A 23,442-nucleotide genomic window follows, 5' to 3' on the forward strand; every position below is an offset into this window, starting at 1 on the left:
ATCTGGCATGGTGCCCTGCAAGTGGTCAAACAGGCAAATCTCAACTATTACCACTGCTATAACAAGTATTACAAAGTAATGGCATGTAACAAAGCAATTAAAAAGTCTAAACTGACAGGAGTTTGAAAAAATGACTTAATAAACCTTGGTTTCATTACTTCTACATAAATTCACAGGAAATAGTAAAACAATGTATTAATTAAGAACTAGTATTTCTTCTCCCACACATAAATCACTTTTTCCATTGCTCTTTTAGAGCCTGTGGAAGTCATCACCACATTATTTTTAATTTTCCTTGCTTTCTTAAGTGGAGGAAATGTTACTTTCTTTTAACTTAGAAACTTAAAAATTTTAACTTGTATTTAGTGGGGAGCTAAAAACTGCTGGAACCAATGATATTCATAAATCAAACAGAAGCATTGAAATGGCAAGCCTAATATTCTAGAAATAGATGTTATTAAAAATTAGAAACCAGACCCCTCCTTCCACACAACAGTGTAAACAAAATGTCCATTTTATCATAAGTCATGGAATGATATGAGTCAGAAACTGTGTGTGTATAACAAAAGACATGTTCCGCTGGATAGAACCCAGGAATTCTTGCTTGTAAAGTTAAGTTTTCTTTCCCAGCTACACCCATTTAGAGAGCTCAACTGCTAAACAGTGAAGAGAAGCAGTTTCACAAATTACCTCTCACACCACAGGCATTTTCTGTAGGCTATGAACCAATAAAGGTTTAGTGAATGGAAGCACAGGAGGAGCTATAAAGAAAGTACCAGCTTAGTGGAAGAAGCCCCAGAGCCAACAGAACAGGGACAGGGAGGGGATAGAAATGAATGCAAGTGATATTGCCTGGGCTAAAGAAGAAACATTTTCATTTTAAATTTCTAGTTAACCAGTGATTCATACATGTTTTTAATTCTAGAAATTGGCAAATATTGAGTACTGGGCTACCTAAACTAGTAGTCTGAAAAACAAAAAATTTTAAAGTGCACCCATTAATAAAATACTCTGCAGCAATACTTGAGACAAAACAATCTCCAATAAGACACAATGTACCCACACACAGAAGAAGCCAGTTACTCTTCCTTCTCTGGGTTTGGAAATCAAAGATAACTATCAAAAATATACTGTCACCTGAAAATAAGTCTTAACTACATTCTAAGGGACACGAAGAGATTTAAGTAGGGGCCGGATGTGGTGGCTCACGCCTATAATCCCAGCACTTTGGGAGGCTGAGCTGGGCAGATCACTTGAGGTCAGGAGTTTGAGACCAGCTTGGCCAACATGGTGAAACCCCATCTTTACTGAAAATACAAAAATTAGCTGGGCATGGTGGCACATTCCCGTAGTCCCAGCTACTCACAAGGCTAAGGCGGAGGTTACAGAGAGCTGAGATTGTACCACTGCATTCCAGCCTGGGCAACAGTTTGAGACTCTGTCTCAAAAAAATTAAAAAAAAAAAAAGTAAGAATATGACTGCAGAAAGGAAGGTACTCTACTTAACTCAATGGATTGGGAAAAATTAGCACAACTGGAGAATGTGAAGGACAAAATGATGCGACATATACCTCAAAGTTCTGAAAGGCAGGGAAAGCCTAGCACTTTTGAATGCCTACTCTCGTTCAAATATACTCAATTTGAAGTTGTTCAAAAAAGTCAAATAATAGGAAAATACATACACACACAAGAAAATCAGAAAATCTTAAAATATTTAAGCCAAAATGAAGCAAGAAGGATCTTATGTGATCTGAATATTGTCACTTTTTATAAAACCAAGCCTTTCCTCCTTCAGCAGAGAAGGCTGAAGGTGAATAGGACCAACAGAGATCAAACAGGGGCACAGAACAGAAACTAGAAGGAGGAAGGAAGAGATGTTTTATTCCAGAAATGGAGGAAAGTAAATTATATTTTTGTATCCCAAAGTCTTAGACAGTTAGGCATGGTGGCTCATGCCTGTAGTCCTAGCACATTGGGAGGCTGAGGCAGAAGAACTTGAGCTCAGGTGTTTAAGACCAGCCTGGACAACATAGTGAGATCCCATCTCTACACACACACACACACACACACACACACACACACACACACACACACACGCACACACCACATCTTAAAACTCTGTTAGACTCCAATGATGCATTACTAGTGTTTGGGATCAAATGGGTCTTTGGTCAGCTGTGCTAGTAGGAATGAAGGTAAATACTTTTAACAAAGAGCAGGAGTCCACGGCTGGCTAAGCTAGACAGTGAATGGGCTTGGTACACAGGTGTCAGCCACAGAACTGATGCCATTAGAAACATGGCCTAAAAATCAAGGCCACCCTGCTGACAAAGTAATCTGTGCACTCAGCTCACCAGAGGAAACTAAAGACACACCACCCATGACGTTTATTATTTATCAATCTCAGTAAAGCTGGAGGAAGGGCAAGGGATAGAATGACGTATGTACTACAATGGGAACTTTTAAATCATTCCTTCTATTCTGAACAGAAACTGACTAAACAGTTATTTTATGTTAACTGGTATCCAGATGTTTCCAAAGAATATTAGTGAAATGCAGACATCTGCAACTATATACAGTACAAAGCACTGATCTGATTTTTAACTTAATTACCACAGATATTCCTTAGTATGCTCAAGTCTAATGAGCAGTGCATGCTAAGTTTCTCTAGGAGAAATAAAAATCAAAAGCAGAAACTAGCTTAAGTTGCTATAGTGATGAAGAAAACAAATCAGCTCATTACTTTAAAAAAGATTCAGTGAAAACCACAATTGACTAAGCTTGAATTTTTTTTCCTTTTCCTAGCTGACTCAAAAGCAAACACACAAAAGCCTCCAGCTAGTCACTGTTTTTTATAATTAGTCATTAACAAAACATTTATGAAAATTCAAGTGGTTTTAAAATTACTTGAACCTGGTTCTCTTAATAGGGTTTGATTTATTCATTAGAAATCTAATTTCCAGCTGCACTCTCACTTTTCAGGAACTATTTATTCAGTAACCAAGAGTTCTACCAGAAGCACAGAACCACCAGAAAAGCAAAATGGCCTCAAAACAACTCTTAATATTTATAAGTTAACACTCTTGCCACTTACTCATCAGATTATATTTTTTCACTTAATATTAATGTACCTTCTAACCCACAATAATGTAGCGTAACTTAATTTAAAATGAAGAGAGGAAGGTTAGAAGCAGGGAGGAACTCTCAATGACCACCCGCAAGTAATGACCATCTGAAATACTACGTCTCAGATAAAAATTCAGACATTCAGCATGGGAAGGAGCACTGCATATAGGAGCTAAGAAAAAGTACACACTTTAGGCTGGGTGTGGTGGCTCACGCGTGTAATCCCAGCACTTTGGGAGGCTGAGGTGGGCAGATCATTTGAGGTAGGAGTTCGAGACCAGCCTGGCCAACATGATGAAACCCTGTCTCTACTAAACACACAACAAAATTAGCTGGGCGTGGTGGTGCACACCTGTAATCCCAGCTACTGGGGAGGCTGAGGCAGGAGAATCGCTTAAATCTGGGAGACGGAGGTTGCAATGAGTGGAGATTGCACCATTGCACTTCAGCCTGGGCGACAGAGAGTGAGACTCCGTCTCCAAAAAAAAAAAAAAAAAACCAGAAAAATGATACTTTAATTGCTTTAGCAGCATCAATGTACTGTTTTGTATAATACCATCTTAGATTTTTAATCCACTGTCTAAATCTTTTATTTTAACCTGAATAAATTTTGAAGAGGTAAGTAAGCTTTCTGGGAAGCAAATGTTTAGCTGATATTAGAAAAATATAACCTATTGACACATCAAAGAAAAAACGGAAGAATACTTTTTTCATTAAAAATTTAAAATTATAACACATATGTATGTATTTCTATCAAAATTTAAATACAAAAAGAAAGCTGAAGACTCCCTTGACTTCCACTTGTGACCCCAGTCTTCTCCTTAGGGGTGACTATTCTCAGCAATGTAAGTGTATATCCTTCCAAATCATGTTCCCTGCAATTATATATGTACATATCCATAAAACATACAGCTTTGTTTTGTGTTATTTAACTTACAGCCTGACGGATGGAAGATTATACATTAAAAGGGGGATTTTGTTAATTTTTCTTGGTAGACTCTTTTATTCTGATCTTGATTAACAGTAACTTAGCTGCACTTTCACACCAAACAGGTCTTGGAATCGGAAATGATGCTAGTTAAAATGGTGAATATAAAGTTGGATTTAGTAAAAGGTAACAGTAACTTGTTATTAAAAAGTTTCAAAGGGATAAAGGCTTGAAACCTCGGCTATCCAGTTTCATATAAATTATTTACAAGTCTACGTGATAATTTGAGATGGGTCTTAAGAGAGGCAGAGGAATCCTAGGGAGGGGGAAGTGAGGCATGCACAGGCAGAGAGGGACTGCACTATGCAAGGGCATGACGGAGAGAAGTACGTGCCTGGATTTCCAATTTCCCTGAGGATAATTTTACACCAGATCTTCTTTATTTTAAAAATCCAATCCTTTTCCTTAATAACCCCATCTGTCCCTGATACCACCATTTTTTTCTACCAGTCTCTCAGGCTAGAAATTTTGTGGTTATCTTTGCCTCTTCTCTCCTTCATCCTGTAAATCCTACCTGCTGGGAATACATTACTGTCCTTTCTTCAAAATGTTTCATCTGTCTTTTCTTTTTCATTCTCTGCTATTAACTATAACTTCATTCTCAGTTCCACTGCTGCCTAGCTTTCTGTGCCCTGCTAGGTTCATCATTATTCATCCAACAAACATAAAAGGAAAAAATTGGCCTGGCGCGGTGGCTCACGCCTGTAATCCCAGCACTTTGGGAGGCCGAGGCGGGCGGATCATGAGGTCAGGAGATCGAGACCATCCTGGCTAACATGGTGAAACCCCGTCTCCACTAAAAATACACACACAAAAAAAATTAGCCAGTGTGGCGGTGGGCGCCTGTAGTCCCAGCTACTCAGGAGGCTGAGGCAGGAGAATGGCATCAACCCAGGAGGCGGAGCTTGCAGTAAGCCAAGATCGCGCCACTGCACTCCAGCCTGGGAGACAGCAAGACTCCGTCTCAAAAAAAAAAAAAAAAAAAGGAAAAAATTGTTTTTTCTCACACATTTCTGATACCAAATGTGTGTGTTTTCCACACTAAGCAGTTCTCCAGTTCTCTGCAGATACAAGCTGGGTGTCCTGCAATTCAGTTCTGACACTGACTACCAGGGTTAGCACAGACCCCACAGCTCAAGGGCTCAGTCTCACAAGACTGTTCCCTACTTCAGATGCCAGTTCCAAGTCTTGGGTGCCCAGGGCACCCACACTTCTGTCCAACTTGGCTACCAACCAGGGGGTTCCCATGGCCCCCTCCTCAGGTTCAATAATGTAATAAAGGCTCACAGGACTCAGGGAAACGTTACTTATGTAAAGGATACAAATCAACAGCAACACGAAGAGGTACACAAGGCCATGTCTGGAATGTCCCCACTGCAGGAGCTTCTGTCCCCCTGGAATTTGGAGGGTACCACCCTACCCATACATGGATGCATTCACCAACCTGGAAGCTCTCTGAACTCTCCAAATACTCCAGCCATCAGTTAGGGTTTGTATAAAGGTTCCATTATGAGGGCATGACTGATTGCTGATTAAACTCAATCTTCAGCCCCTTTCCAATCTCCACAGGTCAAAGGGTGGGACTGAAAGTTCCAAATTTCTAATTATGGCTTGGTCTTTTTGGTGACTAGTACCCACCTTGAAGCTACCCAGAAGCCCATTAAGAGTGTCCTAGTTAGAACAAAAGATGCTCCTATCACTCAGGAATTTGCAAGAGATTCAGGAGCTCTGTGTTGGGAACCAGGCAAAGAGACCAAATATATTTACTGTCACAAGTCCTTATTTCTCATTATTTACAAATGTAGTTTGTCCTCATGACCCCCTTACACACAGTTCCACTTCCTGCCTTGGATGAAGCCACCCCCTCTTTATCTGAAATGGCCTTATCCAACTCCTATCCAGCCTTCTCTGTTCCCACATCAAGACTGTCTGTCTGCCAGGCACGGTGGCTCACGCCTGTAATCCCAGCACTTTGGGAGGCCGAGGTGGGCTGATCACATGAGGTCGGGAGTTCGAGACCAGCCTGACCAACATGGCAAAACCCTGTCTCTACTAAATATACAAAAATTAGCCAGGTGAGGTGGTGCATGCCTGTAATCCCAGCTACTTGGTAGGCTGAGGCAGGAAAATTGCTTGAACCCGGTAAGCAGAGGTTGTAGTGAGCCAAGATCGCGCCACTGTATGCCAGCCTGGGCAACAAGAGCAAAACTCTGTCTCAAAAAAAAAAAAAAAAAAAAAAACAACAAACAAACAAGACTGTCCTTGGTTTCCTTGAACTCCTACTGCAATAATACATGATTTACTTTGTTTTTTTTTTTTTTTTGTCATTTATTGACTGGTTCTAGGAAAGGAAAATGTAGAAACAGAATACTGAGCTAATAGCAAAACAAAAAAGACATAGGGTACAAAGGAGATTTGAATCTGCTCTACTTGGGAGAAATCAATGAAAAAAATATTCCAAGAAATAAAAAAATTCAACTTTGTTTTTTTAAAAGAACCCTCTGCATAAAGTTCAGAGATCTTTCCTGCAGGAACAAAAAACACATAATAGAAAAATTGATTTACTTAGAATATAGACTATAGTTCATAATAAAAGCAGTCCTTATTTGGTAAACCTTCAATATGAGTACATCACCCTTGGTTATTTCTTTGCTCTTTCTCTCTTGGCAAAAAAGAAAAAAAAAATTCATGCAAAATCCTACTAAGGCCCAATATGTACAAAATATCTTTTAAAAGTCCTATGTTGATATATTTGTGATAATGACAAACGATAAAAGAAGTCATACTACTGACAACCTTTGAAATTTTCATTTGTCATCTTTCACATTTTCCTCTAGCCTAGAAGCAAATCAGAAGAATTACGTCTGATAGACTTTCTCCAAGAATAATAATCAAGAGAAATAGCAATTCATAATAAACAAAGCATTTTCTTAGTTTTTAATGAAGAAAACTAAGAAAGTAATTTCAAAATTATTCAATAGAAAATCTTTAAAGATAAATGGACTACACACTGGTAGAGAAATGAGTTGTTCTGGCTAACACATTAATCTCTTAAAAACCAAAGTCTTCAAACCTCTTTTGATGGAAAACTGTTTAAAATGTTATTTCAGGTCTTCAGAGTTGGGTGTAGGGGAAAAAGGTTATTTCATTTCCTTAGCAATTAGAATAAATGGACCTCTAGAGATATCATCTATGCTGAGTTTTATATGCAAAGTTGTTTGAATATGTATTTTTCTAGGAAGAAGGTAGGTCTTCTAATAGCTTTTAACAGAAATTTCAAAGGTATCTATGATCCAAAGTATTAGGAAGCCTTGTGTCAATGGCATGAAGTGGTTCTCAATCAGTGCTTACAATTAAAAGCCTAAGATACAATTTGTAACTTTTTGCATAAATAAATCCCAGACAACAATGATTAAGGCGGGTGCTGGAATCAGATGCCCAGAATCTGAACCTCAACTCCACTACGTACTAGCTGTGTCACCCTGCCAAACGACACTTCACTCCTCAACCTTAGTAGCCACATTTGGAAATCAGGGACAACAGTGTATTGCATGAGGCATAAAAGCAATGATACATGAAAAGTTCTTACATGCATTGTTGCTATAAGGCATAGAACTGATGATGCATGAAAAGTTCTTAATAAAATGCCTGGCACACACAGAGCTGAATAAATGTTAGCCTTTGCTAATATCTGACCTTGGTGAAGGCAGTTGACCTCAAGTGAAGGCAGAATGTGTGCGGCTGCAGAATCTTCTAGGTGTAGTTGCCTTTTTGTAAAGATAATCGGAAGGTCTTGAGTAGCTCCTTCTCCTAGTTTGTCTTGTCCTTAATAAAGCCTTTCCTGCCTTTATCAGTAGTATTTCACATATTAACAATTCCGACTTGATAGTGAACACTTGAATCTGCATTAATTTCTGCCTCTGGAAAGGGGAAAATATTGATTCATTTGGATAACTAGTCAGTTTTAGACAGCAGCATTAGATTTAAGACTGTTCATGGTTATATTGGGGGAAGGACTTGGGGTAGAGCTGCTTCACTTTTCATTTTGTAACTTTCATTACTATTTGATTATGTGAATCATGCATGTGTATTTTATGGGTTGCTGAGTACAAAATTTATGGGCTATTTATGAATCGATGCGCTCTAAAGTGATACTAGAGATTTTTCTCTTTATTACTTACATTGTAAAAGCCTAATTATTGGGTAAAATAAATAGAAAAGAAGAACAGTCACGTGGCAGAGACTAGTGTCTAGGATTTTTTCAACATCTATAGGTTAGTATTTTAGTTTTTAATGGTTACAGAACCCTTGGTATTTTTAACATAAGTAAATAAAAACCGATTTTCCTAAGCAATCTGAATTATTAACAGCGGTAAACCTAATTTCTTCCCACTATATGCCAAAAGCTCAGGCTGAATTTTTATTTCTTGTACTTAAACACTACAAGTTGTACTGAACTTTAATATATACTGGTGCTTAGGATCCAATTTTTGATGCCCTAATTCTTACAAAGTATACTTTGGATAATGAGTGAGCAGCTGTTTGTCTTCCTGCACGTGGGGCTTTACTGCCAAAAGCAAACTTGCTAAATGGATTCATACACGCAAGTGACAGAAAGACTGAAATCTGATGTACAGATCACTACCATTACCAAGGGTCTTCATTTTCTAGTATACTTTGGGAGAAAAGACGCATTTGGCTTCCATGAAATAAAAAGGCATAAGGGCAACACATTTCCGTATTTAAATAAGATGTATTAAAAACAACAACCTCGGGGCTAAGTGCTTTTAAAAGACACACAAATTATCTATCCTCTGACTGAACTTTCAGAAAAGTCCTAAATTAAATTCACCTACAAAGGTTATATTTTATCTGTGGCAGCAGATGCAGACACACAGCCACTTAAAATATTAGAAACTGTGAGTTTATTAAAAGTTACCTAAGTTTTGATGGTTGTCAATTGAGCATAGCAAAATAAGTCAGAAACATTTTTTCCCCCAGTGAAGGCAGAGAAATATCTCATTTTAAATCAGTATCAGTGCTTTCTATAGTCTTCCCTTAAGCGCTAAACAATGACATCCCAGAGGCTGAGGGCGTCTTTAACACTGCATTGACTCCGGTCTTCCCTTGCATTATGTCATCAAGATTCCACTGTTTCCTTCTGGCATTTTGACTTTTAAAAACTAGTTACTGGGTTAATATAGGGTACACTTTTTTGGGTACTAATATTTGTAATTAAAAGACTTAGGGTCAATGTATGAGAGAACTCCATCTACGGTCCATCAACTATATGTAAATTATGATAATTTTAGAAAATTTTATGATAGTAGCATCAGTGATAGGGAATTTTAATAGTTTTAATATCAAGACAACTGGGGGGGCAGACTGGTAGAGAAAGTTAATTGACTCCTACCATCAATAAATTGCTATTATCAATCTGTACTTTCCCTCCAAACTGACTTTAAAACGATAAAATTCCTTCTAAAAAGGTAGACTGGTCTCAGGCAGAACCATAGCAAATGAAATACAGATAATTTACTCAGGGAAAGTTAATAGAACAATCTTTAATAATATTTCCAAACCCACCAGAACTTTTGAACCAGTCTTCTCAAATCAGTCGCATATTCTCACAATATGCCCCTTTGCTGGAAATATTTTTAAGGCCTCACTTAAACTTCCCCTCAGATCCTTTAGCTTACTCTTTCAAATCCTTAACACAGACAAATCTAACGGCCTCAGGTACATGTAGTAACTGGGAAAAGAAAAGCACAAAAACAGTGTGTATTATTAAACATTTACTTGGAAAAAGTACACATCAGCCACCAAGTCTTATAACCATCTGTTTCCCTTAGAGATTATTGCTAGATTGTTGCTTTGCTTCAACCTCAAGAATTTTAATTTAGAAAACTCAGGGATAAGGTTGTTCTTGAGGGAAAATGAGATACAGAAAGCTGAAGGTTGGTAAAAGGGTGGAGAGAGGCAGATGAGGTTTTTTTTTTGGCAAAGAACCAATGGGAGAGAAGACAGGTTAGTGGGGAGAGGTAAGAAGAATGTGTTAAAATATGTTTAAGAGGGAAAGACAGAATTTCATAGGGATTATCCAAAGCATTTAAAAAAATCTCAATCACCTAATATATTCTGTGTTTCTAAGACTAGAGCGGGACCACAAAGGTTAACAATTTCTTAGACGTTAAAAAAGCTTTAAGAAAGAAGACCTGTCCCTCTTACAATGCACATTCTCTGCAAACAAGGGTGATAAATGGGTAGATAGATCTGGGGATGTCTTGAACACAAAGCATGGAAGGCTATAGTATCCAAATTTTGCTGATCATCTGTTTAGTATACTGTTTATTAAGCACACTAAAATATTTAAGGGCTTTCATAGCTATATAATCTTCCCCAATCCAGAAAGCCTTTCAAATTCCTGAAGATAATAAATTTATCACTTTGTAGAGGCCAATTTTCTTTGATGGTCTATCAATGCTTGCAGCAGTTTATTAGTAACAATTCAGTTTCTCCCTGTTTATATGCTGGGGGTTAATAGCATGTTTTTTTGTAAATGGGATAAATGGAACTGAAAATTGTATCTTACACTCTAGTACAAGCAAGTGCTACAGTAACAGTGCTTTGGTATGGCTGACCCAATTTGTTGCTAGGTTCAATATTTTGGCATTAAAACTGCTGTGGCAACAAGAGAAAGAGGACTCACAAACTATGGTAAACGAGTTGCTTCAGTGAGTTTGCGGAGCTGCGACTTATAAAAACAGGAGAGAGCTGGGCATCTGAAGAATCGAAGAAAAAGGATTTCAGAGACCAAATCAGATCCTGCAGAAAACCACATACACTGATTTATCTGTACACCTTTTAAAGGACTGGCAAATGCTGCCAGCAAGATAGTAAAAAATAAACTTGATGTCCGTTTTAAGAAAACGATGCAACTCAATATTTGCTAAACATTGCCTGAACTTCCTCCAACATCCTTATTTGCCTTTCTTTGGAGTCTGAACTTGTTTTCCTGGTTTGGAGAATAAGGGAGTGGTAGGAAGAAGGCAGGCAAATGTAGGAGACTGACGGTGTGTACATTTTATACAATTTTGAAGCTAGAAAGGAAATCAGAGGTCAAAGTGGTTCAAACATTGGTTTTGGCTGAGGCAACCAGAGCTAGGGGATAATTAAGCTCCAAAGTTAAGTCCTAGAAGTGGGTGGGGTCAATGCAAATTTAGTAAATCTTTAAAAGCAACCTTTGTCCCCCCTGCTGGGAACACCAGCACCGCTCAAGTTTTTTCCGGTACAGAGAGGATTTCTAAAAATCCTTAAGTCAGCGGGCATAACTGAAAGACCACAGAATCAGGTTTACTGAGACATGGGTCTAGCCCAACATCCTCTGTGCTTCTCAGCCAATCCACCTCTAACAAGACTCCTCGCCTCCCTGGGCTCTTTATTCCATATAATTTTTCTTTTTTACAGTAGACAAAAGTGGTTTGTCCTTTCCATTTTATGTTACTAAAGAGGTATGATGCAATGTATTGGGGGGAAAAAGCTCTTATTTGCTCGAAGAAAGCAATCTGACTACAGAGGCCAAATCTACAGACATTAAATGATTTAAACTACAGGATAACCCGGTGACTACCAAACATTATCTGACCCCTTTCTTCACGTACTATATCTTTCCTGAAGCTCAAATTCAGGGCTAGCCAGGACCAGTACACACCCCCAGAGCTATTTCATTCCATTGGCTGGCTGGCCATCCGCAGCCTACAACCTGTAAATTTACTGTCAGGACGCCAGGTGTTTATTTGTCAGAGATATTACATTGCTTGTGATTTTTTGTGTTTTTCCTTTTTTTTTTTGGTATAAAACAGAACTTGTCAGAACGGGAAAATTACTTAATTGAAACGATTACCGCGTGATTAGTAAATTCCTTTGGTTATTAAAACTGTCTAGATTTCAAACTTAGAAGCCAAGTCATTTTCTATGTTCGGATATCATCTGTCACTGTTGGAACAGGAGTGAACAAATACCAGAAAATAATTTGACAGCTTGCATTTAGGGGAGAGTCACAAAAGCCCAAGAACACTGACGAGGCATTATCACACGGGCAGGTCATTCCCTTTCCTAGAAGTGCATTTCGGCAGGACCCGCCGTGTGTGACACAGACACCGGGACCAAAAGGAGACCGGTGCAGCGTCTACTCTGCATGCAAGATCAGCATATACAGAGGCCCGGGGTGACTGCGCGGGGGAGGGGGCAGGCCAATCGCATGATGATTTTAAGGCGGAAAAATCACCATCCACAGAGCCGGCCACATCCGAGGCGGGGTGACCCGGGCGGGGACCCGGCCCGCTCAAGCTGGGCTGGGCTGGGCTGAGCAGCGGCCCCGCACCGGCAGGAGGCCGGAGGGGACGGCCGCAGGGGAGGCAGGGAGGGCGGGACGGGGCCCGGCCGACGCTCACCTCCCTTGCAGGGCGTGCGGTGCTGGCTGTGCTGGGCCCGGTAGCCTTCGATGACCTCCCAGGAGCCGTCGTCGCGCCGGATGGGGAAGGAGAGACTCAGCACATGGTTGCAGGGCTTGATGATCCGCAGGATGCCGCGCACCCGGTTCCGCTTCTGCTCCTCGCTCTCCCGGGTCCTCAGGTCCTCCACCAGCTTGTCCTCCACGATGCTGGCGCCGCGATCGAAGAAGCCCTCCACCATCTTGAAGAAGTTGGGGTCGTCCTCGCGGTCGGCCACCGCCTCGCTGTAGTGGCGCCGGGCGGCCAATGCCAGCCCCGGCTGCGGGGCGGCGGCGGGCTGTCCCCGGGCCCAGCCCAGCAACGCGGCCGAGTCGGCGGACGCCGAGCCCAGGGCAGCGGGCCCGGCCCGGGACAGCAACAGCGCTTCGCCCAGGTAGCGGTACATGGCCACAGGCGGAGGGGAGGTGCGTGATGGTCGCGAAACAGGCGCGCTTTCTCAGACTCCCCGCGACTAGGGAGGAAGGGTCCCGCGCGGATTGCCCTTTTAAGCCGCAGCTTCCTGCTTGCCCGGCTGTCCCCTCCCCTCGGGCGCTCGCCACCTAACGGGGAGGACGGACTTCGGGGACAGGGCGCCGCCCAGGGCGCCGGGCCTCCGCCTCCGCCTCCGCCGCGGCCTCCCCGGGCCTCGCTGGCGGCAGCGCTCGCCGGCGGGGCGTCGGGGGCGCGCAGGCGCGGGCGGGCTCGGCGCGCATGCTCGCGCGCCAGTGGGGAAGGGAAGGGAGGGGAGAGGAAGGGCGAGGAGGAGAGTGGAGGGGAAGGGACGGGAGGGGAAGGGACGGGAGGGGCAGGGAGGGGAAGGTCGGGGCGGGCCTACGGGCGGCCGGATCTGCCCGGAGGCCGCACCCGCCTCCGGCGGGGCTGTCAGGTATGTGCGCCGCCGGGGTCCCTCAGGGGGGTTGGGGGTAGCCCAGGGAGGTAGGGGTCGGGGGCTGGCCTCTGTAGGGCGCTCAGAGGCCGAGTGCCCCCGAGCGCCGCGTGGGTGAGGCTTGGCGGTCTGGTCGGGGACCGGGTCATGTGCGTCACGGGCGCCCCTCCTTTCCTCCCGCGCGCCCTCGGAACGGGCGGCCCACCCTGGCCTGTCCTCTGGCGGCCTCAGGCCGGGGCCGGGCGTGCAGGGGCTTACACGTGGGCAGGAAAGCGAGGCAGAGCCGCCGCCGCGGAAGGCCGGGCTGAGGGCTCGGCGTCACCAGCCAGGGCTGCAGAGAGCGGCGTGGCACCCGGAGTTGGATTATGCGTGGCTGGCGTGAGCTGGAAAGGAGTCACTCGCCCACAAGCTCTCACCACGCGAGCTTTTATTGTCCCGTTCAACTGCTCCGCAGTGTGGAGATCGCATAGTTACGCACGTCGTGGTTGTGTCGCCCCACAGTACTGACTGCTTCACCTTTGCAGACAGAGGCTCCGGCCCGGCGCGATGGCTCACGCCTTTAGTCCTAGCGCTTTGGGAGGTCGAGGCTGGAGGATGGCTTGAGCCCAGGAGTTCGAGGCTGCAGTGAGCTACGATCGCTCCACTGCACCCCAGCCTGGGCGACAGAGGGAGACCCTATCTCCCTCTGAAATAGTCCAAAATAAGGAAACTAGAAATGCGATAATGCCCCCAGGAAATTCTTTCTCAGGAATATATGTATTTGTTAAATGGTTCAGTATATGATTTATTTTTTATTTACTTATTTGAGATGGAATCTTGCTCTGTCGCCCAGGCGGGAGTGTAGTGGCACCATCTCGGCTCACTGCAGCTTCCACCTCCCTGGGTTCGTTCTAGCGATTCTCCTGCCTCAGCCTCCGGGGTAGCTGGGATTACAGGCACGCGACACCACGCCCGGCTAATTTTTGCATTTTTAGTAGAGACGGGGTTTCGCCGTGCTGGCCAGGCTGGTCTCCAACGCCTGACCTCAAGTGATCCGCCCGCCTAGGCCTCCCAGAATGCTGGGATTACAGACGTGAGACACCGCGCCTGGCCTCAGTATATGATTTATAAGCTTTATGCTGTATGAGGGTTCAGTTATGTATTTATACATACTTGATAGGAAATGCTAAAGTTCACATTCCTATGGATAACTTTTGGTGCTTTTCAAACTAACGAGGCTGGCACGGTGGCTCATGCCTGTAATCCCAGCACTTTGGGGGCCAAAGCAGGCTGATCGCTTGAGGCCAGGAGTTCAAGACCAGCCTGGGCTCGTCTCTATAAAAAGAAAATAAAAAATAAAGCTCTAATGACAGTCATTAAAACTAGCTGCCAAACACCACATTACTAGCGTTAGCGGTCTCAGTGTACTTGGGTGGTTTTAAAATGACACACATTGGACCTGCAAAACGATGGTGCTTCCCCATATGTTCATGTTATTCATGTTTTAGAATATGGAAGAGAAAGTTCTTAGTTCTCGAAATATTGTGTAAAATATAAGGTGACAACCTGGATCTGTTAAATTACATTCATCTAAGTGTACTCTCAAAGTCAAAATTATCTTTTCATACAGGTGGAACTTATATTTTACCTTACTTGCTAAATAAGTCATTGTCATTAATTATATTTGCACTGTGTTTTTCAGTGAAAAATGTACTCTGACCTGAATCCTGAATTTTCCTTGATGGTCAAAAGATTAAGGTATCAAATTTCCTTTTTTCTGGATGTATTATCGTTTTACTCTCTTACATTGCAATCCCCCACTCCTGCAAAAAAACCCACGGAGTTTCAGAATAAAATGATTAGCATCAGTAAACATGGAAATATTTTTCTTTTTGGATTAAATTATTTGTTTATGTTCTGAGGAAAAATCTTTAAAAGCTTAGTTTTATTGTTTTTGTTTTTCTTTATAACCTTAGCCTTCAGAAAAATAAATGTTTAACTTTGCTTCTTCTGTGACTTGTTCACCTGAATTCAAGAAGGTGGAATTGGGCCTAAGGAGGTGGCTCACGCCTGTAATCCCAGCACTTTGGGAGGCTAAAGTGGGCGGATCACTTGAGGTCAGGAGTTCGAGACCAGCCTGGGCAACACAGTGAAACCTTGTCTCTACTAAAAATACAAAAATAAGCCAAGCGTGGTGGGGGGCCTACAAAAATTAGCCAGGCGTGGTGGCGGGGAGGGGGTTGGGCAGTGCTTGTAGTTCCAGCTACTTGGGAGAACCACTTGAACCAGGGAGAGAGGTTGCAGTGAGCCGAGATCGTGCCATTGCACTCCAGCCTGGGCAACAGAGCGAGTCTTCATCTCAAAAAAGGAAAGGCAGAATTGAAGAAGCTTTGGAAGAGGTGAGGAATAGAGCTGTGGAAATTACTATTTTTTTTTTTAATTGAGATTCTCCTGTGTGTAGGTGCCTTACAAACTGGCTTCATGAGTACCCTATAAAACAGATGTTTTTATTTTTAAAATCATCATGGTTTTGTTTTGTTTTGTTTTGTTTTGTTTTGAGACAGTCTTGCTCTGTTGCCTATGCTGGAGTGCAGTGGTGCAATCTCAGCTCACTGCAGCCTCTGCCTCCCAGGTTCCAGTGATTCTCCTGCCTCAGCCTCCCGAGCAGCTGGGATTACAGGCGCCCGCCACCATGCCGGGCTAATTTTTTTGTATTTTTAATAGAGATGAACTTCCACAGTGTTGGCCAGGCTGTTCTCAAACTCCTGGCCTCAAATGATCTGCCTGCCTTGGCCACCGAAAGTGCTGGGATTACAGGTGTTGAGCCACTGCACCTGGTCATTATGTTTTAAAATTACATACAAGTTGTTAAAAAAATACGAACAGCAGAAATAGATTTCAGAAAAACAGAATGAAATTATCCATCTCTTCCCCCATTTAGTGAATATTTGGAGTATTTCTTTTCACACTGTAGGTATTATAATTCCTGATTTATTAGAAGCAGGGAGTGGCTGGGCGTGGTGGCTCATACCTGTAATCCCAGCACTTTGGGAGGCTGAGGCGGGCGGATCACCTGAGGTTGGGAGTTCGAGACCAGCCTGACCAACATGGAGAAACCCCATCTGTACTAAAAATACAAAATTAGCCTGGTGTGATGGTGAATCCCTGTAATCCCAGCTACTCAGGAGGCTGAGGCAGGAGAATTGCTTGAACCTGGGAGGCGGAGGTTTCAGTGAGCTGAGATTGCGCCATTGCACTCCAGCCTGGGTAACAAGAATGAAACTCCATCTCAAAAAAAAAAAAAAACAGGGAGTGAGGCCCACAGAAACCAAACAAATTGTTGATGATCACCAAGCTTGTAAATAGGGTAAGATTCAAACCTGTGTATCTGACTCCAAAGTTATACTATTTATACTATTCCAAGGAGTATTTTAAGTATTTGTTCCATTTAGTTAGAAATTATTTACTGTGATGTAAAGTCTAATGAATTTCAACTTTAGATTTATGATTGCTTTTGTAAAATATACAGATAATTTGCAAAGTAAGGTTTTTTTTATTTTTATTTTTCGAGACAGGGTCTCACTCTGTCACCCAGGCTGGAGTGCGGTGGCACGATCACAGTTTACCACAGCCTGGACTTCCTGGGCTCAGGCAATCCTCCCACCTCAGCCTCCTGAGTAGCTAGGACTATAGGCACCTGCCGCCACTTCCGGCTAACTTTTGTCTTTTTGGTAGAGGTGGGGTTTCACTATGTTGCCCAGGCTGGTCTCGAACTCCTGGGCTCAAGCGATATGCCCGCCTCTGCCTCCCACAGTGCTGGGATTCCAAGTGTGAGCCACCATGCCTCACACAATAAAGTTTAATTATTTGTAGTAATTTCCCATTCAAACGAAGACCAAAATTCAGCTTGAAGGGAACATTCAATAGCATTCCACAAAGTCAAATGAGTTTTCTGCCTTAGAGTTTTCCTTAGCTGGTTTAAAATTCCAGGTCTGTTTTTCTTGATCCATAGCATACTTTTTTCTCTCTTAAAAATATTTTAGAAGAAGATTGTTAGGATTTAGAAAAACATAGCATATAAATTCTTGAACCATTCATTTTTAAAAATAATTTAATTTGAAAGGTAAAAATATACTTTCTACTTTCTGCCTCACTAAATCGGTCTATTCTGGACTTTTCCTATAAAAGGTGTATGTGGCCCTTTGTGACTGTCTTCTTTCACTTGGCAGAGTATTTTAAAGGTTTATGTGTGTAGCATGTATCAGGTACTTCATTTCTTGTTATGGCTACATAGTTTTTGTTGTATGACTGTACCACATTTTAAAAATCTATTCATCATTGATGGACACTTGGATTATTTCCACTTTTTGACTATTCTGAATGATGCTGTGGTGAACTTTTGTGTGTGCATATGTTTTCAGTTCTCTTGGGTGCGTTTATACCTAGGAATGGTACTTCCATGTTTAAATTTTTGAGGTACTGCCAAACTTTTCCACAGTGGCTACACCATTTTAATTCTTATCAGCAGTGAATGAAGGTTCCAATTTCTCTACTTCTTCACCAACACTTGTTATGTGTGTTTTTTATTATAATCATCCTAGTGGGTATGAAGTATTTATTTGCAGTTCCTTGATGACTAATAAAATTTAGCATCTTTCATGTGCTTATGGACGGACCATTTTTATGTCTTATTTGGAGAAATGTCTATTCAGATCCTTTGCCCATTTTTAAGTCAGGTTGTCTTTTATTATTGAGTTGTAAGAGTTTTTTTTAATATGTTCTAGATGTAAGTTCCTTACCAGATTTGAAAATGTTTTCATCCATTCTTTAGGTTATATTTTCCCATTTTTCATAGTGACTTTGAAGCACAAAAGTTTTTAATTTTGATGAAGTCCAATTTATAAATGTTTTCTTTCGATACTTATGCTTTTGGTATCATATGTAAGAAATCATTGTCTAATTGGACTTCATGAAGATATACTCCTTTGTTTTCTTCTAAGAGTTTCATAGGTTTAGCTTTTACATTTAGGTTTTTATCCATTTTGTGTTACTTTTTCCGAGAAAAGGATCCAGTTTCATTCTTTTGCACGTGGCTATCCAGTTCATTTGCTCAAAAGACTATTTCTTTCCCATTGAATTGTCTTCACACTCTATGAAAAATAAATTAACCTAAATGTGAAAGTTTATATCTGGACGCCAGTTCAGTTCATCCATATGTCTATCCTTATATCAGTACTACATTGTCTTGATTACACCAGTTTTTTTTTTTTTTTTCCGAAATGGAGTCTCACTCTGTTGCCCAGGCTGGAGTGCAATAGCGCGATCTTGGCTCACTGCAACCTCTGCCTTCCAGGTTCAAGCAATTCTCCTGCTCCAGCCTCCTGAGTAGCTGGGATTACGGGTGCGCGCCACTACGCCCAGCTGATTTTTGTATTTTCAGTAGAGATGGGGTTTTATCATGTTAGTCAGGCTGATCTCGAACTCCTTGACCCAGGTGATCCGCCCGCCTCGGCCTCCCAAAGTGCTGGGATTACAGGCATGAGCCACTGTGCCAGGCCGATTACTCTAGCTTTGTAGTAAATTTTGAAATTGGGAAATGTAAGTCTTCTAAATTTTTTTTTTTCCAAGATTGGTTATTCTATGTCCATATGAATTAGGATCATGTTTCCAATTTCTGCAAAGAAGTCAGCTGGAATTTTGATAGGGATTATGTTGAATCTATAGATCAATTTGGGAATTAGTGTCATTTTAACAATATTACATCTTCTGATTCATTAACATGGGATATCTTTCTGTATATGTAGGTCTTTTAAAACTTCTCTCAGGAATGTTTTATCACTGTCAGAGGATAAGTTTTGCACTTCTTAAAACCAAGTAAGCTAAGTTAGCAATTCCCAAAAATTATATGAGATGGTAACTCCCGAAATTCTGTAGCATAACAAGATTATTTCCTTAATGGCAAGCATATTCTGGCCCCAGAATAATTTAGAATCAAGTATAGAATTCAAGAGAATCAAGGCCGCAGCAGTAATACTTTGAGTCTATACCCTTGTGTATATTTGGCTTAAATGTTTTAGGAGAATTGGCCTTTGAAAATTTAAGATATTTGTTATTTCAAAATAAAATGTGTAATCAACTAATACAAAGCAAGTTTTGTACTTTTTGTTGAATTTATTACTAAATATTCTTTTTGATGCAATTGTAAGTAGAAATATTTATTTATTAAGAGACAGGGTCTTACTGTGTGGCCCAGTATGGCCTTGAACTCCTGGGCTTAAGACATCCTCCTGCTGCAGCCTCCTGAGTAACTGAGATTACAGTTGTGCACCACCTCGCCTGGCTCAGAATGGCTTTCTTAACTTCATTTTTAGATTGTTCACCGTGAGTATATCGAATTACAATAGTTTAGGCTGGGCATGGTGGCTCACGCCTGTAATCCTAGCACTTCGGGAGGCTGAGGTGGGTGGATAACTTGAGGCCAGGAGTTTCAGATCAGCCTGGCCATCACAGAGAAACCTTGTCTTTACCAAAATCACAACAAATTAATTAGCTGGGTGTGGTGGTGCATGCTTGCAATCCCAGCTACTGGGGAGGCTGAGGTACGAGAATTACCTGAACCCAGGAAGTGGAGGTTGCAGTGAACCGAGATAGTTCCACTGCACTCCAGCCTGGGCGACAGAACGGTTTTTGTATGCTTCAACCTTACTGAACTCATTTATTCATTCTGATATTTACTTTAGTGGATTCTGTATGATTTTCTATATGCAAGATGCTGTCATTTGCAAATAGAGATAGTTTTTCTTTTTTTGTTTCCAATCTGAATGTGTTTTATTTCATTTTCTTGCCTAATGCTCCTCAGTTTTTAATGTTGCATAGTATTTTATTGCATGGATGCACCATAATTACTTTTACCAATCTCTTATTGATGGACATGAAGGTTATTTCCAAACTCTTGTGGTTATAACAATGCTGTAATAGATAACCTATTACAAAGAACAGTTCTCAACTCTTTTGGTCTTGGGACTACTTTACCTATTTATGTATAAGTTTCAAGTTTGGGCTTAGAAAGAATTTAATAATCATGCCAATTTTGTTTTGTTTTCTTTTTTTTTTACTCCTGGACCCAAGCGGTCTTCCCACCTCAACCTCCCAAGTAGCTGAGACTACAAGGGTGAACCATCACCCTGGGTAATTTTTAAATTGTTGGCTGGGCGCAGTGGCTCACGCCTGTAATCTTAGCACTTTGGGAGGCTGAGACAGGCGGATTACCTGAGGTTGGGAGTTCAAGACCAGCCTGGCCAACATGGTGAAACCCTGTCTCTACTAAAAACACAAAAAATGAGCCAGGTGCAGTGGTGCGTGCCTGTAATCCCAGCTACTCAGGAGGCTGAGGCAGGAGAATTGCTTGAATTCAGGAGGTGGATGTTGCGGTGAGCTGAGATCGTGCCACTGAACTCCAGCCTGGGCGACAGAGCAAGATTTCATTTCAAAAAACAAAAAGAAAAAAAATTTTTAAAAATTGTTTTGAAGAGATACGGTTTCCCTATGTTGCCTAGGCTGGTCTCAAACTTCTGGGCTCATGCGATTCTCCTGCCTTGGCCTCCCAAAGTGTTGGGATTATAGACATGAGACACCACAAATTTAAACAAGGACTTTTTTTATTTTTTAAAGAGATTACTTTTTCTGAGTAAACAAGGACTTTTAAAACAAGGTACTAAAAATCTGGCTGGGCGTGGTGGCTCGCTCCTGTAATCCCAGCACTTTGGGAGGCTGAGGTGGGCAGATCACGAGGTCAAGAGATCAAGACCATTCTGGCCAACATAGTGAAACCCCGTCTCTGCTAAAAATACAAAAATTAGCTAGGTGTGGTGGTGCACGCCTGTAGTCCCAGCTGCTCAGGAGGCTAAGGCAGGAGAATCACTTGAACCCGGGAGGCAGAGGTTGTAGTGAGCCGAGATCTCACCACTGCACTCCAGCCTGGCGACAGAGTGAGACTCCGTCTCAAAAAAAAATTTTTTTAAATAAATAAATAAATAAAAATCTTGAAATTTGTATTAGGTCCTGGTGTTTCTGATTTTAATATGATTTAGTTCTCAAGTGCTAGTTAATAATACTTCATTAATCAGCCAGATGGAAGTGGGGATACTATGGAAACAGCATAGGCAAAGCTTAAAGATAAATGAGACCATGGTTTGAAAATATAGGGTGGCATGCGCTTTGGTTCAAGGCAATTTGATCATCACAACAATTTGGCTTAAACAGCACTTTGGTTGAAAATGAATATCCCCTAGTTATGTTTTTTTCAAGTATTGGTCATTTTGGTATATCATGAGTTGTTTTGCAAACTTTTGTGCCAAAGTTTTCAGGAAAACTTTCTAATATTTGCTTTTGTGTTTCTAACTGATTTTCAGAGAAGTTGTAATTTTGATGTTTTTTCCTTTTAGTGAGCATGCTTTAACAAAAAACAATAACAGAAACTGTGTCAAAGAAAAGGACCTGTAATCTTCAGGGTTTGTAGTCTTTTTCCTCTTAAAAAACCCTTTTCCTAATAAATGGCAGTTACATCTTCATGGCTGGTTTGGGTAAGTCTTCATTTTGTTGCATTGCTGAGTAACAGTCAACAAAGGTTTACCAACTCTTGGTTAAGGGTTCCTTTCATGTTGTGAGTAAACATGAACAATATAGGATCTTATCCTTTTAAGCTATCATGCAAGAAACATGTGAGGTCTCTTAAAAATTCACTGTGCTGGCCAGGCATGGTGGCTCACGCTTGTAATCCTAGCACTTTGGGAGGTTGAGGTGGGTGGATCACTTGAGGTCAGGAGTTCAAGACCAGCCTGGCCAACATGGTGAAACCCCGTCTCTACAAAAATACAAAAATCAGCCGGGCATGATGGCGGGCAGGTGCTTGTAATCCCAGCTACTTGGGAGGCTGAGACAGGAGACTCGCTTGAACCCAGGAGGCGGAGGTTGTAGTGAGCTGAGATTGCGCCACTGCACTCCAGCCTGGGTGACAGAGCAAGACTCCATCTCAAAAAAGAAAAAAAAAAAAAATTGTGCTGGCCGGGCTCGGTGGCTCACACCTGTAATCCCGGCACTTTGGGAGGCCGAGGCGGGTGGATCACCTGAGGTCAGGAGTTCAAGACCAGCTTGGCCAACATGGTGAAACCCCGTCTCTACAAAAATACAAAAATTAGCCGGGCATAATGGCGAGTGCCTGTAATCCCAGCTACTTGGGAGGCTGAGGCAGGAGAATCGCTTGAACCCGGGAGTGAGCCGAGATGGCGCCACTGCACTCTAGCTTGGGTGACAACAGCAAGATTCTGTCTCAGAAAAAAAAAAAAAAATTAACTGTGCTTATAAATGGGAGCTAAATTAGGAAAAAAATAAAAAGTAAAAAGAAAATGAAAATAAAAATTAAAAACATATATTAACAAATTAACTGTACTAAGGTAGGATTCTTTTTTTTTTTCTCGAGACGGAGTCTTGCTCTGTCGCCCAGACTGGAGAGGAGTGGCACAATCTCGGCTCGCTGCAACCTCCACTTCCCAGGTTCAAGTGATTCTCCTGCTTCAGCCTCCCGAGTAGCTGGGATTACAGGTGCCTGCCACCACGCCCGCCTAATTTTTGTACTTTTAGTAGAGATGAGGTTTCACCATGTTGGCCAGGCTGCTCTTGAACTCCTGACCTTGTGATCCGCCTGCCTCCGCCTCCCAGTGTTGGGATTATAGGTGTGAGCCACCACACCCAGCCACTAAGGTAGGATTCTGATCTCACCTGTATGTTATTTATTATGCCTCTCTTAATCTTCATTTTAAAATAGAGGTCAGGTTTTTTGTTTTCTTTATATATAAAGTATGGCACATTCAGTTGTTCATCATTCAAGATGCCTTGCCATTCAGCTCTGTTTAATGATGTGGACCACCCTCTAGAAAAGAAAATCTTTATCCTATCTTGAGCATTTTGGTTTT

The 23,442-nt window shown here is 41.9% G+C and overlaps 2 protein-coding genes across 12 annotated transcripts in view; one reads left to right on the top strand and one right to left on the bottom strand.

Annotated features, from left to right (window-relative positions):
* GLUD1 (glutamate dehydrogenase 1) overlaps nucleotides 1-13,268 on the bottom strand; it is a 45,194-nt gene extending 31,926 nt beyond the window's left edge. The window contains exon 1 of the mRNA XM_019034758.4: nucleotides 12,568-13,268. Within this exon, the coding sequence (XP_018890303.2) occupies nucleotides 12,568-13,012 (445 nt within the window). The 5' untranslated portion in view covers nucleotides 13,013-13,268. The remainder of the gene's footprint in view (nucleotides 1-12,567) is intronic.
* A 142-nt stretch (nucleotides 13,269-13,410) lies between these two features.
* The window catches only part of SHLD2 (shieldin complex subunit 2), a 97,011-nt gene continuing 86,979 nt past the window's right edge, over nucleotides 13,411-23,442 (top strand). For 6 of the 11 annotated variants that reach the window (XM_055353193.2, XM_055353199.2, XM_055353201.2 and 3 more), the window contains exons 1-2: nucleotides 13,411-13,492; nucleotides 15,174-15,229. In XM_055353193.2, the coding sequence (XP_055209168.2) occupies nucleotides 15,180-15,229 (50 nt within the window). In that variant the 5' untranslated portion in view covers nucleotides 13,411-13,492; nucleotides 15,174-15,179. Of the gene's footprint in view, nucleotides 13,493-15,169; nucleotides 15,230-22,949; nucleotides 23,231-23,442 lie in introns of those variants that run through there. The other 5 variants (XM_063709760.1, XM_055353197.2, XM_055353195.2 and 2 more) reach the window with 5 other exon arrangements.

Source organism: Gorilla gorilla, chromosome 8, assembly GCF_029281585.2.
Source record: "Gorilla gorilla gorilla isolate KB3781 chromosome 8, NHGRI_mGorGor1-v2.1_pri, whole genome shotgun sequence".
NCBI lineage: Eukaryota > Metazoa > Chordata > Mammalia > Primates > Hominidae > Gorilla > Gorilla gorilla.